The sequence below is a fragment of the Triticum urartu genome, chromosome 4, assembly GCF_003073215.2.
Source record: "Triticum urartu cultivar G1812 chromosome 4, Tu2.1, whole genome shotgun sequence".
NCBI lineage: Eukaryota > Viridiplantae > Streptophyta > Magnoliopsida > Poales > Poaceae > Triticum > Triticum urartu.
In genome coordinates, this window is record NC_053025.1 from 20,608,331 (window position 1) to 20,622,018 (window position 13,688).

Here is a 13,688-nt window from a genome sequence, read left to right on the forward strand (position 1 = left end):
TATTTAAAAACCCTGAGATGTTTTTAAACAAAAGTGGTAAAGGATTGTTTCCTTTTTTTATTTTTTATATTACCCACTGTTGAAAATTTATGTGGGGTGATTACACTTGTAGGTCAGTTTACCTCAGAAATTTCTCGATCCGAGTCCTACCACTCACCGCTTATCTCACTCACTGGCCACACTTTGCGAGACATCATCGGTCGTTTTCTTCTACTAACACTATTCTTTTCGACGTCCCTTCTCTCTGCTGCCTTGTCTCCATCTCTCCCGATTCCTATTGTGTTTCGTTTCTCTGGTGGGTAAATCTGCAATATATCCCCTTCAAAAAAAATCTGCAATATATCCCATAATGTTTCTATCCTTTTCCCCAAAAAAATTCTTTTAACGTTCATGGTACGTCATCTTGCTTTGTTAGCACTCTTTGCGAGACATCATCGACCACTTTCTTCTACTAAAACAGTTCTTTCCGACGCTCCTTCTCTCTCCTGCTCCATCTCTCTCTCGATTCCTAATGTGTTCCGTTTTTCTGGTGGATAAATCTGCAATAAATCCCACAATGTTTCTATATTTTTCCCCCAAAAGGTTATTTTAACGTTCATGGTACGTCACCTTCTTGGATAAAAAAATTCCTATTGATTTGTCCTTTATCTATTTTGTAATTGCAGCACCAGAACATAGAGATTGGACTTTGTTGCCATTTAATGGGATGCCCTATTAAAAATTCTAAAGTGTCAATAAAAGATTATTTTGTATTATGTTTTTCTTTCCTTTTTTTTAGAAAAGGAGGATGACCCCCGGCCTCTGCATCTGGAAGATGCATACGGCCACTTTATTGATTATTCTCAAGGACCTTACAAAGTATTACAACAATGTGCCTGAATCCATCATCTTGGCAGCATATGCCACTACTCCTATTCAAAATGATGAAGGGGTGCTAGTTGGGCCACTACCCAAACCACTCACCTAAGCCTAACATCCAAAGCCGGAAGCCGAAACTCATTCGGAAGCCAAAACTCATTCGGAAGCCCCAGCCGAGCCACATACCGGGTCTGGGACACAATCCGGGCAGACGCACTCGTGTGTCGTCGCCGACATCTTCCACAGGTCCGTCTTCAGATCATATTGAGGTTTCTACCTTGTCTGGCCACTCTGCCATCGACGTCACCATGACGCCGGACAGCAACCTCTTCCTGCGTGAGTCCATCTACGTGCATCGGACGTCGAGCCTCCACAGCGCCATGCCGCCGATATCCGCCGCCATCAATGTGTGAGATGAAGCACCGCTCCACCATCCCCCTAGCCAGCACTTACTCCAAAACGATGCCCCCAGGAGGGAAAGCGATAAAACGCCATCATCGTCTGATCCGGAAGACCCAGATCTAGGGTTTCCCCCGGAGCATCCCGAACCTGATGATGTTGGAAATATGCCCTAGAGGCAATAATAAATTGGTTATTATTATATTTCCTTGTTCATGATAATCGTTTATTATCCATGCTATAATTGTATTGATAGGAAACTCAGATACATGTGTGGATACATAGACAACACCATGTCCCTAGTAAGCCTCTAGTTGACTAGCTCGTTGATCAATAGATGGTTACGGTTTCCTAACCATGGACATTGGATGTCATTGATAACGGGATCACATCATTAGGATAATGATGTGATGGACAAGACCCAATCCTAAGCATAGCACTAGATCGTGTAGTTCGTATGCTAAAGCTTTTCTAATGTCAAGTATCATTTCCTTAGACCATGAGATTGTGCAACTCCCGGATACCGTAGGAGTGCTTTGGGTGTGCCAAACGTCACAACGTAACTGGGTGGCTATAAAGGTACATTACAGGTATCTCCGAAAGTGTCTGTTGGGTTGGCACGAATCGAGACTGGGATTTGTCACTCCGTGTAAACGGAGAGGTATCTCTGGGCCCACTCGGTAGGACATCATCATATGCGCAATGTGACCAAGGAGTTGATCACGGGATGATGTGTTACGGAACGAGTAAAGAGACTTGCCGGTAACGAGATTGAACTAGGTATTGGATACCGACGATCGAATCTCGGGCAAGTAACATACCGATAGACAAAGGGAATTGTATACGGGATTGATTAAGTCCTTGACATCGTGGTTCATCCGATGAGATCATCGTGGAACATGTGGGAGCCAACATGGGTATCCAGATCCCGCTGTTGGTTATTGACCGGAGAACGTCTCGGTCATGTCTGCATGTCTCCCGAACCCGTAGGGTCTACACACTTAAGGTTCGGTGACGCTAGGGTTATAGAGATATTAGTATGCGGTAACCCAAAAGTTGTTCGGAGTACCGGATGAGATCCCGGACGTCACGAGGAGTTCCGGAATGGTCCGGAGGTAAAGAATTATATATAGGAAGTGCTATTTCGGCCATCGGGACAAGTTTCGGGGTCATCGGTATTGTACCGGGACCACCGGAAGGGTCCCGGGGGTCCACCGGTGAGGCCACCTGCCCCGGGGGGCCACATGGGCTGTAGGGGGTGTGCCTTGGCCTATATGGGCCAAGGGCACCAGCCCCAAGAGGCCCATGCGCCAAGAGATGGGGAAAAGGGGAGAGTCCTAAAAGGGGAAGGCACCTCCGAGGTGCCTTGGGGAGGATGGACTCCTCCCCACCCTTGGCCGCACCCTTCCTTGGAGGAAGGGGCAAGGGCTGCGCCTCCCCCTCTCCCTTGGCCCTATATATAGTGGGGAAAAGGAGGAGCAAACCAATCTAAGGCCTGGCGCCTCCCTCTCCCTCCCGTGACACATCTTCCTCCTCCCGCAGCGCTTAGCGAAGCCCTGTTGGAATCCCGCTACTTCCACCACGCCGTCGTGCTGCTGGATCTCCATCAACCTCTCCCTCCTCCTTGCTGGATCAAGGCATGGGAGACGTCTCCGTTCCGTACGTGTGTTGAACGCGGAGGTGCCGTCCGTTCGGCGCTAGGATCATCGGTGATTTGAATCACGACGAGTACGACTCCATCAACCCCGTTCTCTTGAACGCTTCCGCTTAGCGATCTACAAGGGTATGTAGATGCACTCTCCTTCCCCTCGTTGCTAGTCTCTCCATAGATAGATCTTGGTGATACGTAGGAAAATTTTGAATTTCTGCTACGTTCCCCAACAGATGACGCAGACTGCAATGACGATGCCTCGACAAGGGAACGACATCTAAGACGCCGCCATCGTCCGCCATGACCGTAGTCGGCGCGATTTTCATCGGCAGTTGCTCCACCAGACGTGCGCCGCCGACATCGCTGGTCCCTTCAATCGGAGCAAACTCCAAAACAATGCCCTAAAGAGGGACTACGACGCAAAAGCGCCGCCATCGTTCGATCCCAAAGAGATCTAGGGTTTCCCCCGGAGTTGCCCGCGCTGTCAAGGACCAGACAAGGGTAGAATCTCACGGATCTGCCCAACTGCCGATGAGTCGCACCCACCACCGTGCCGACGGCAGACCAGCGATCAAGGCCCATGCATGGGCATAGATCCGGCCGCTCCGCCGCGAACCGATCCGGTCACTCCGCCGCCGTCCTTGGCGGCCGCGACGCACCAGATCGCGAGACCTCCTGCCACGGGGAAGCGAGGTCGCCGATGCGCCGCCATCCACAGGTTACCGCGCGGCCGATCTGCCGCCGCCTTGAACCGCCGGAGTGCGCCGCGCTGTGGTGCCCCGTCGCCGCCGCACCACACCTCGGAGCAGCCATGTCCACCCGCGAAGAACTGCTGCACGAGGAGGCAAAGGGGGCCCCGCCGCCGCCGGCACCGGCCGGGCTTCACCCGGTCGCGCCCTGTGGCGGCGGCGAGGGAAGGGACGGGAGACGGGAAGCCTGCCGGCGGGGATTTGGGGGCGCCTCCCGGTCCACGCTTTTCTTTCCTACGTACAATCGAGAGAAGAGTAATATTTTACCTATCCAATGCAAAATTTATCTCTTTTAGTGAGCATATTCTATGGATAAAGACAAAGCAAAACTTGATTTTGTATATATTCTGTGTCTAGACAATTGATCCGATCAATATGGTCCATTGTATATCTTCTTCTAACATAAACTACTTAATTATATTTTGCTTCAAAGTTGACAAGACAATAATCTTATTAGAACAAAATTGGTGAGAAGACTTACCACCTAAATTCTCATTTATTCGATCAGGAGCCCCTTATAAGTAAGAATTAAATGTTTATAACAAAAAGGTTTCATACTAAATGAGGTTCATTTTCATGGCTTTGTAAGAGAACGGTGTGTCAAAACATAAGATAGCGAAGTTGATCCATAATATAGATAGGAACAAAGAGTTACTATAATTTTGTCCAAACATTCCATAGAATATAACCAAATATAGATGAAGATATAGCATGTAAGGTGTCATTGCCACTCGACAATCCAAAGTGTGAAGCACCTAAACATTCTCTTCAGGGTCAACTGTTGAATAAGCCCTCTTAATAGTTTACGAAAAAATAAACCATTTCTTGCTTCTTTTGATAGAAATATACTAATAATAGATTAATTGCTGAAAAGGATGTACTACACGTTCAATCGGAAGAAACTACCCAAAGACCTGCACGAAACTATTCGTCGTAGAAAAGGTCACTCAACCAACCTCTTCGCTTCACTTCCTATTCCTTTTCTTTAACCAAACGAACAACAAAAATTCAAACGGGCTCTCTTACGGGCGCGGCGTGACGCTGCGCTTTTTTGGGCGCTAGTATAACCCTATGCATCATAAAATTATAGTAGTATTGTGAGCCTACACACACTATCCCCAAGTCTCTCGCGCGAATCAAGAGAGTGCGTGTGTTTTCTTCCCGCAGATGACAGATGGGCTGCTCTTAGAGTCTACAGAAAATCGACACACAACTCGCACTGACTCAGTTGCATGTCCACCCTTGCCATGCAAATTTTGTTATTTTTATTTTTATCTTCTTTTTCAAATTTTGCAAGCACATTAGTTGTTTGTGTGTATTCCCAGTGAGGGGAAATCAAATTCCGTGGGAGATCAAACCTTTTCTTTTCGTCTTTCGCAACCGCCCGCCGGAATTCTCGCAACTCACCTAGCGATCGTTCGTAACCGTGTCTACGTCTTCATCTACAAACGAGACGCTGCAAGACGTCGTGCCGAGCATGGAGTGCAACGAGAGGTGCATCGACTTGTTTGTTCAGCACTTACGATCTTGTAGGAACTAGGCAGTTGGGTAGGAATTTTTTTGAGCTATCTATATCTATATTGGGACATGGTGGAGAAAAGATTTGTTTGTTTGACGTAAGTTGAATTTTCCTTTTTGGTAGTACAAGAAGAATGAAGAGAGGCGAATCAACCTGTGGTTGAGTTGGTTAGGTGGACAGTGGTATCCCCAACCCACCAGGGTTCAAATCCTGGTGCCTACGGTGACTTCGTAAATCTCAAGATAATATGCCGGCTCAGTCTCTTGGAGGTGCTCATAGGGATAAGGTGTGCGTGTATGCGTTCATAGGGATGAGTGTATGCACGTATATATGAGCGCTTGTGTCTATACTGATGCTCAAAAAGAAGAGAGGAGCAGAACTTTGCCGCCGAGCATGTGTGTGCTCTCGCACCCAGAGTGTTAGCCTTTTAGGGTTCCATCGCCCGGTCCTTGGATCGAGAGGAGACGACGTGCAAGGTGTGCATGCAGTAGCGGAGCTAGGTTCAGCCTACGTCCCAGACAAACAGTGTAACTACAGTAAGCTACAGTGACATTTTTGCCACAGTATGCTACAGTTATCAAAGAAAAAAATCCACCACCCCTCAGGCCAAGGCCAAGGCCATGCCTGCCTGGGGCCTAGAACACCGCCTCTGTGTGCATGCATGCACCTACGTCTAGGCACGTAGAGGGCATGCATCAAGGCCGTTTCCTCGCTTGTACTCATGCATCAAACCCTAACGCTCATTTCAAATCTCAGTGGCAAGTAAACACGAGAAGCGGTCCAAAGCATGGACGAATTGCGAATAGAGCGCCAAAGATCAGATCCAAGTATTTTGCCTGGTAGCATACAAAATTACAAATTGATCTTGCTCCTGCATGCCTTGTCTTCTTCACACCTTCTTTTGCCCGCGGAACGTCGACACCACCTGCATCCAGCTTGATGCCTTGCCGCATGCCACAATGCATGCATGGAGGCTCGACGTATTTGATTCTATAAGTGAAATACGATGCAATGTGACATAATGTATGGAGGCTCGACACATTGCATCGACCATGGCAACAACAACAACAACCCAAGCTTGGGCTACCATGACAACTAACTACCCATGTCCTGCTCCTAGGTCCGCAACCAGGTGCTCGCGTTACGTGGCCTACGACTCCTTGCCTAATTGGCACGTAACAGCTTTAGGGCACGCCGAGCAGGGCCAGACGGAAGTCACTTTTCTCTGATGGCAGTGCGTTTTCTTGTTTTGGTTTGAAGTGAAAGAAGTAGAGTCACGCAGTGCGCACACGACACGACGAGCGCCTCTCTTCCATGAGCGGAAGACAAGCTCCTCTCTTTCTTCTTCTTGTACCAAAATCAACTTACACGAACAAAGTTTCAACCAACTTACAAAGGTCAGTCAGGGCCAAGATAAACATGTCCCATTATTTATAGATAATCTCAATTCTTCCTCTCCTCCATGATGAGCCGCGCGTTGGGGCCCTGGTCACCGGCGATCGGCAGAATGACCTAGGGGTGTCCGAACTTGAACCCTTCGAGGACCGATCCCCACCCACATTGCGCCAAGAACGCGCCCGCGGCGCCGTGCGCCAGAACGCTCGCCTGAGGAACGCACCGCGCCGCCACGAGCCGGTGCCCGCCCGTGCGCTCCACAAAGCCACGTGATGCTCGCGTCGTCCTCGGCGTTCTTGCTGGCGCTGCGGGCACGGTCGGGCGGCGGTGGGAACAGGCTGCGCGGGACGGCCGGCTTGCCGTAGAGCCTCGTCAGGAGCGGGAACGCGTCGGGATCCAGCCCGGGGCTGCTCTGCAGAACGATGAGCTTGGATGTCTTCAAGGTCATGAAGAAGCGGCCCATGACGAACGCCCCCGACGCGTCTTCCCTGGCGAACGTTGCCTTGGTCAGCTCAGCCTCGAACCTCGGCGCCGCGTCCATGGACTCCGACGACGAGCCAGCCAAGGCCGCGACGCCAGCCGCGCACGGGAGAAGCATGGTGCACGGCACCTTGCGGTCCTGGGCGGAAGCGGCGATCCGATGGTGCACGAAGTCGGCAACGATCCAGTCGGGCCTCCTGCCGCTGGCGCAGGCGGCGTTGAGGAAGGCCGCGAAAGGCGCGGCAAGGCCGTCGAACGCCGCTCTGTGGAGGTCGGACTTGTCGGGCGGGAGGTCGCCGGTGGACTCGGCGCCGTCCGAGAGGCCGGCGAGGTTGCGCCGGACCGGCGGGAGGCTGGCGAGGTTGCGCGGGGTGAAGATGAAGGACACGCGGTGGCCCCGCGCGGCCAGGCGCTCGGCGAGCTCGAGGCAGGGCAGCAGGTGGCCCATGGCGAGCCACGGGAAGATGACGACGTGCAGAGACGAGGGCTCGAACTCGGAGGCGGCCATGGTGAACAACGGGAGAGGTCTACGGCCACGGCCGGGAGTAACGAGGAATCGGGGGCCGGGAGCAAGGTGCACCTTATATATCGCCCTCAAGGAGCAGAAAACAATGGGAATCCGGGGCGATATGCTCTGATCGATGGAGCGAATTGACAGTTTGACAGTTACCCAATCTTTTCCCTGAAGAATAATGGTAAACGAGATGTCGTCATCTATGGTATCATCCAGTTCAGCCCAATTGGCGCCATTTGGCTCCCTAGGACATGTCAAGCTCCAGCTCCATACAAACTGTTGCGAGCCCGCCAGCTTTATGCAGTGATCCCATGGACAATGACAAAGTGTCATCCATGACGTACAATCTCGTACTATTGCGTTGAGGATGGACTCCCGCGATCGATCCAACTAGTGTATGTATATGTATATACATATAAAGAGCAATACTCCATGGAGTACAAGAAAATCCGATCTGTTCGCGTGGGTTGTGCTTCTACTATCACAATGGACGACGACGGCCACGGCTCCTCCTCCTCCTCGCCGCTGCACGTGGTGATCTGCCCGTGGCTCGCCTTCGGCCACCTGCTGCCGTGCCTCGACATCGCCGAGCGCCTGGCGTCGCGCGGCCACCGCGTGTCCTTCGTCTCCACGCCGCGCAACATCGCGCGCCTCCCGCCGGTCCGGCCCGCCGTGGCGCCGCTCGTCGACTTTGTGGCGCTGCCGCTCCCGCACGTGGACGGCCTCCCCGAGGGCGCCGAGTCGACCAACGACGTCCCGCACGACCAGTTCGAGCTCCTCCGGGAGGCCTTCGACGGCCTCGCCGCGCCCTTCTCAGAGTTCCTGCGCGCCGCGTGCGTCGACGGAGCTGGCAGCAGGCCGGACTGGCTCATCGTTGACACCTTCCACCACTGGGCCGCCGCGTCCGCCGTCCAAAATAAGGTTCTCTTCTTCCCTCTGTTGCTTCAGTTCCATGTACGTACAAGTTCAGCTCGATCGATCCATGCCGCCGATGTCATATATGCCCAAGGTCTTTTTTATTTCGGAAACAAAATAATTTCAGATCTTACCGTAATATGTAAATTATTTCGGATTTTGAGATTTCAAATTTCACTTAATTTTAACATGACTTAAACTTATTTTAAAATAAGTTTGAATCTGTCTCAAAAATTTGAGGTTAAAAATATTTTGGAACCCACTCAAATATGCGAATTTCAGAAATTTCACTGAAATTACGTTGAAATTTTTAACCCTGGTCATACCAACGTGTACTGTTTGCTATAGGTTCCATGTGTGATGCTTCTCCTGGGAGCCGCAACCGTGATCGCCGCCTGGGCCACAGGGGTGTCCGAGCACACCGCCGACGCCGTCGGAAAAGAGCGATCGGCAGCAGAAGCGCCGAGCTTCGAGACGGAGAGGAGAAAGCTAATGATCACCCAGAACGCGTCGGGGATGACGGTCGCCGAGCGCTACTTCCTGACGCTCACGAGGAGCAATCTCGTGGCCATCCGGAGCTGCGCCGAGTGGGAGCCCGAGAGCGTCGCCGCCCTCACCACGCTCGCGGGCAAGCCGGTTGTCACGCTCGGCCTCCTCCCACCGTCACCTGAGGGAGGGCGCGGTGTCAGCAAGGAGGACGCCGCCGTGCGCTGGCTCGACGCGCAACCGGCCAATAAGTCGGTGGTCTACGTCGCGCTCGGGAGCGAGGTGCCACTGCGCGCGGAGCAGGTGCACGAGCTGGCCCTCGGGCTGGAGCTCTCGGGGGCACGCTTCCTCTGGGCCCTGCGGAAGCCGTCCGGCGTGCCGGACGCCGACATCCTCCCTCCGGGGTTCGAGGAGCGCACGCGCGACCGCGGGCTCGTGGTGACCGGGTGGGTTCCTCAAATCAGCGTGCTGGCGCACGACGCCGTTGCCGCGTTCCTGACCCACTGTGGGTGGAACTCGACCATCGAAGGGCTCCTGTTCGGCCACCCGCTGATCATGCTACCCATCTCTAGCGACCAGGGGCCCAACGCGCGACTCATGGAGGGGAGGAAGGTTGGGATGCAGGTGCCGAGAAACGAGAGTGACGGATCGTTCACCCGGGAAGACGTCGCGGCGATGGTGCGGGCCGTCGCCGTGGAGGAAGACGGCAGGAGGGTCTTCACGGCCAACGCCAAGAAGATGCAGGAGATCGTAGCCGACGGCGCATGCCATGAGAGGTGCATCGACGGGCTTATTCAGCAGCTCAGATCTTACAAGGCCTGAAAGCATTTTTTTAGTTTTTCCCCATGATACATTTATGAACTTTTCTAGCTCTGTATGGGGCTTTTGCACTAATAGGTTTCATCTGAAATTTGGTCTACCGGTAACTTTTTAGCTGACTAGTTCATGCCAGATAATGGACAACCTGAGGTCATCTTTTTTGGCAAATGATGGACAACCTAAGGTTACTATATCTTACTCCCTCTGTTCCAAAATAGATGACTCAACTTTGTACTAACTTTGTATAAAGTTAAGTCATCTATTTCAGAACGAAGGGAGTAATAAGCAGCCGTTTTTTCCAAAGCGGATTTTGGAACGTGGGGCTTTGGAGCACCTTTTTTTTACCACCCAAAACAAGTACTCCCTTCATTTCAAAATAAGTGTCTCAACTTTATATTAACTTTAGTACAAAGTTATATTAAGCTTAAGATATTTATTTTGGAACGGAGGGAGTACTTAAAAGCTTTGAATTTTTTTACATAAATACGCATGCATGTGGTCTAAGTACCTTTGGAATTTTGGTCAATTATATGTTGTATTGTACGCTGCACACAAAAGAAAATATTTTGGCCCAAAAGCAATTAAAAACAAGCCCCAATTTGCATCTATTTGTCCTTTTTAATCTCTCACATGCAAGCATGTATATTGGTGAAATTTTGGCCCGTTATACTGCACTTCTATACATGCATGTACACAAAAATTAAAAAAATTCAAGCCATAAAAATCCCTTTTTTGTAGCTTCCAAAACACATGCTCCAGTACACCCGTGCTCATATGTCACTTTTGCCGGTTTTCCCCTCTACTCGTCAGCTACTAACACATATAACCATAGATAGGATCACTTTCCCTAAAAGAAAGATATAGGATAACCTTTTTGAATTTTGAAATTTCACACGAAGTATATAGTACCTAATTCTTGTCTCATACATAATCTGGAATAGCATTTTCCATGGATCAATATTCCCCATGAATCTAATATCACGCATATTTTATGTACATTGCATCAACCAAATATCCACATTGTGTACCATGAATAAATGTGTAAGAAAAATCACGGAAGAAATAATAGGTAGCAATAATAATTTACCATGGCTTCTCCAAATGGGAAAGATGCAACAGGAAAGAAAAAAATGATGCTAGACTCCCCACTGCCCATGGTGCCCCTTTCATCACCCTCTAAACATCTTGCTGAGCCTCAAAACCTTCTACAACATATTCTCACCACTTGATCAAAATGACAATCCTATCATGTCCTTCTAGGCTGACCTTCAGGCAAACTTATAGCCTGAATGTGGAGCATATTGCTAGAATTTTTAGATGCTCATCTTTTTCCTCCATACCATTGATTGCTAGATCAAAAATTTATTCTTTTGTTAGATTCAGGTATCATCAACTTGTTTCCTTCTATAAATCCAATCAGATCCTTTACCTTTATAGATCGGAAGGCTCAAGACCGGTTTCATCTCCACACCTTAGTGCAAGGGAACCCTAAATTGTCACCAACAACCCCAAGGGAGGGTAGGAATGCTAAGGGCTCCCCTTAATCGCCTCGAATGCCCAACAACTTGCTCGGGAGATGAGAACAACCAAAAAAAAGGAAACAAACCTCGAGCTAAACTCTGTCTTCAAACTCCTTGCGTGCACCCTGCTCAATCCTACATAATTTGAGATGTCTCCCGAATCAGTGTTGGTCTTGCTCAATGCTATCTGGCTCACATGCCCGATTATCGACAGTTTTAGGTTGATCCAATGTCCGAACTTTTGATTTGAGAGTTGGCCTCAAAGCACAAAGGGGTCTAGATCATTCATTGTAAACATGATGTGAATAAGGTCAAGGTGGTCCTTGCTTTTGCCCAGTGTGGGCTCTTACATGTGTGTAACCGATGTTATCTTTATCTAATATATAAGCCAAATAAAAGAAAACTTCTTTCTTACTACACTAGGTTCCGCAGTGTATTGCCACATCTTTCTCATTCATGCAGATGTAACCCTGTTTGAGTCAACTCAATCATCGAGGGGCTGTTGTTCGGGCATCCGCTGGTCATGATGCCCATCTCTAGCGACCAGGGGCCCAACACGCGGCTCGTGGAGGGGAGGAAGGTCGGGTGCAGGTGCCGAGAAACGGAGGCGACGGATCATTCACCCGAGAAGACGTCGCGGCGACGGCCAGGAAGATGGCGGGAGGGCCTTCGTGGCCAACGCCAAGAAGATGCAGGAGATCATGGTCGACGGCGCATGCCACGAGAGGTGCATCGACGGGTTTATTCAACAGCTCAGATCCTACAAGGCATGGAAGCATTTTTAGTTAGTTTTTTCCCACATGATTCATGTGATTTTATTCGTGTGAAATTTGGCCTAGTGGTAATTTTTCAGCTGACTGGTTCATGCGAGATCATGAATAACCTAAGGTCTTTTTTTTGCAAGCGATGGACAACCAAAGGTTACTGTATCGTAATAAGCAGCCGGTTTTTCTAAAGCGAACTTTTGGAACATGGGGGCATTGGAGCACCTTTTTTGACCACCAAACAATTCCTTAAAAGTTTTGATTTTGTTTTGATTTTTTTTACATAAATATGCATGCATGTGGTCTAAGTACCTTTGAAATTTCGGTCAATAATATGCTGTATTGTACGCTGCACACAAAAGAAAATAGTCGGCCAGATGCAATTAAAAACAAGCCCCAAACTTGCATGTATTTGTCTTTTTTTTAATCTCTCACATGCAAGCACGTATATTTGTCAAATTTTGGCCCATTATACTGCATTTCTATACGTGCATGTACACAAAAATTAGAAATTTCAAGCCATTAAAACCCCCTTTTTTGAGCTTCCCAAAAACGTGCTCCAGTACCCCCGTGCTCATATGACACATTTTGCCGGTTTTTCCCTCTACTAGTCAGCTGCTAACACATACAACCATAGATAGGACCACTTTCCCTGAAAGAAAGATATAGGATAACCTTTTTGAAATTTAAATTTCACACGAAGTATATAGTACCTAATTCTTGTCTCATACATAATCTGAAATACGTTCTTCACGAATCAATATCCCCTTGAATCTAATATCACACATGTTTTATGTACAATGCATCAACCAAATATCCACATTATGTACCATGAATAAATAAGTGTAAGAAAAATCACGGAAGAAAGAACAGGGCGCAATAATAATTTACCATGCCTTCTCCAAATGGGAAAGATGCAACAGGAAAGAAAAAAATGACGGTAGACTCCCCACTGCCCATGGCATCCCTTTCATCACCCTCTAAACATCTTGCTGGGCCTCAAAACCTTCTACAACATATTCTCACCACTTGATCAAAATGACAATCCTTTCACGTGCTTCTAGGCTGGCCTTCACGCAAATTTATAGCCTGAATGTGGAGCATATTGCTAGAATTTTTAGATCCTCACCATTTTCCTCCATATCATCGATTGCTAGATCAAACATTTATTCTTTTGTTAGATTCAGGTATCATCAACTTGTTTCCTTCTATAAATCCTAACACAATCCTTTACCTCTATAGATCGAAGGCCCAAGACCGCTTTCACCTCCACACCTTAGTGCAAGGGAACCCTAAATTGTCACCAACAACACCAAGGGCAAGTAGGAACACTAAGGGTTCCCCTTAATCACCTCGAATGCCCAACAACTTGCTTGGGAGATGAAAACAACCAAAAAAAGAAACAAAGCCGGAGCTAAACTCTGTCTTCAAACTCCCCGCGTGCACCTTGCTCAATCCTACATAAATTGAGATGTCTCCTGAATCAGTGTTGGTCTTGCTTAATGCTATCGGGCTCACATGACCCAGTTCTCAACGGTTTTGGGTTGATCCAATGTCCAAACTTTTGATTTGAGAGTTGGCCTCAAAGCATGGAGGGGTCTAGATCATTCATTGTAAAA

The 13,688-nt window shown here is 48.9% G+C and overlaps 2 protein-coding genes across 2 annotated transcripts; one reads left to right on the top strand and one right to left on the bottom strand.

Moving 5' to 3' along the window:
- Window positions 1-3,479: 3,479 nt before the first annotated feature.
- Window positions 3,480-7,559, bottom strand: LOC125554551 (UDP-glycosyltransferase 91C1-like). The gene is made up of 2 exons (XM_048718075.1): window positions 6,736-7,559; window positions 3,480-3,891 (listed from the first exon to the last, which is right to left on the bottom strand). The coding sequence occupies exons 1-2, from the start codon at window positions 7,557-7,559 to the stop codon at window positions 3,480-3,482; spliced, it is 1,236 nt and encodes a 411-aa protein (XP_048574032.1).
- A 492-nt stretch (window positions 7,560-8,051) lies between these two features.
- On the top strand, window positions 8,052-9,788 carry LOC125553436 (putative UDP-rhamnose:rhamnosyltransferase 1). The gene is made up of 2 exons (XM_048717220.1): window positions 8,052-8,486; window positions 8,829-9,788. Exons 1-2 carry the CDS (start codon window positions 8,052-8,054, stop codon window positions 9,786-9,788), a joined length of 1,395 nt encoding a protein of 464 aa, XP_048573177.1.
- The last annotated feature ends 3,900 nt before the right edge of the window (window positions 9,789-13,688 follow it).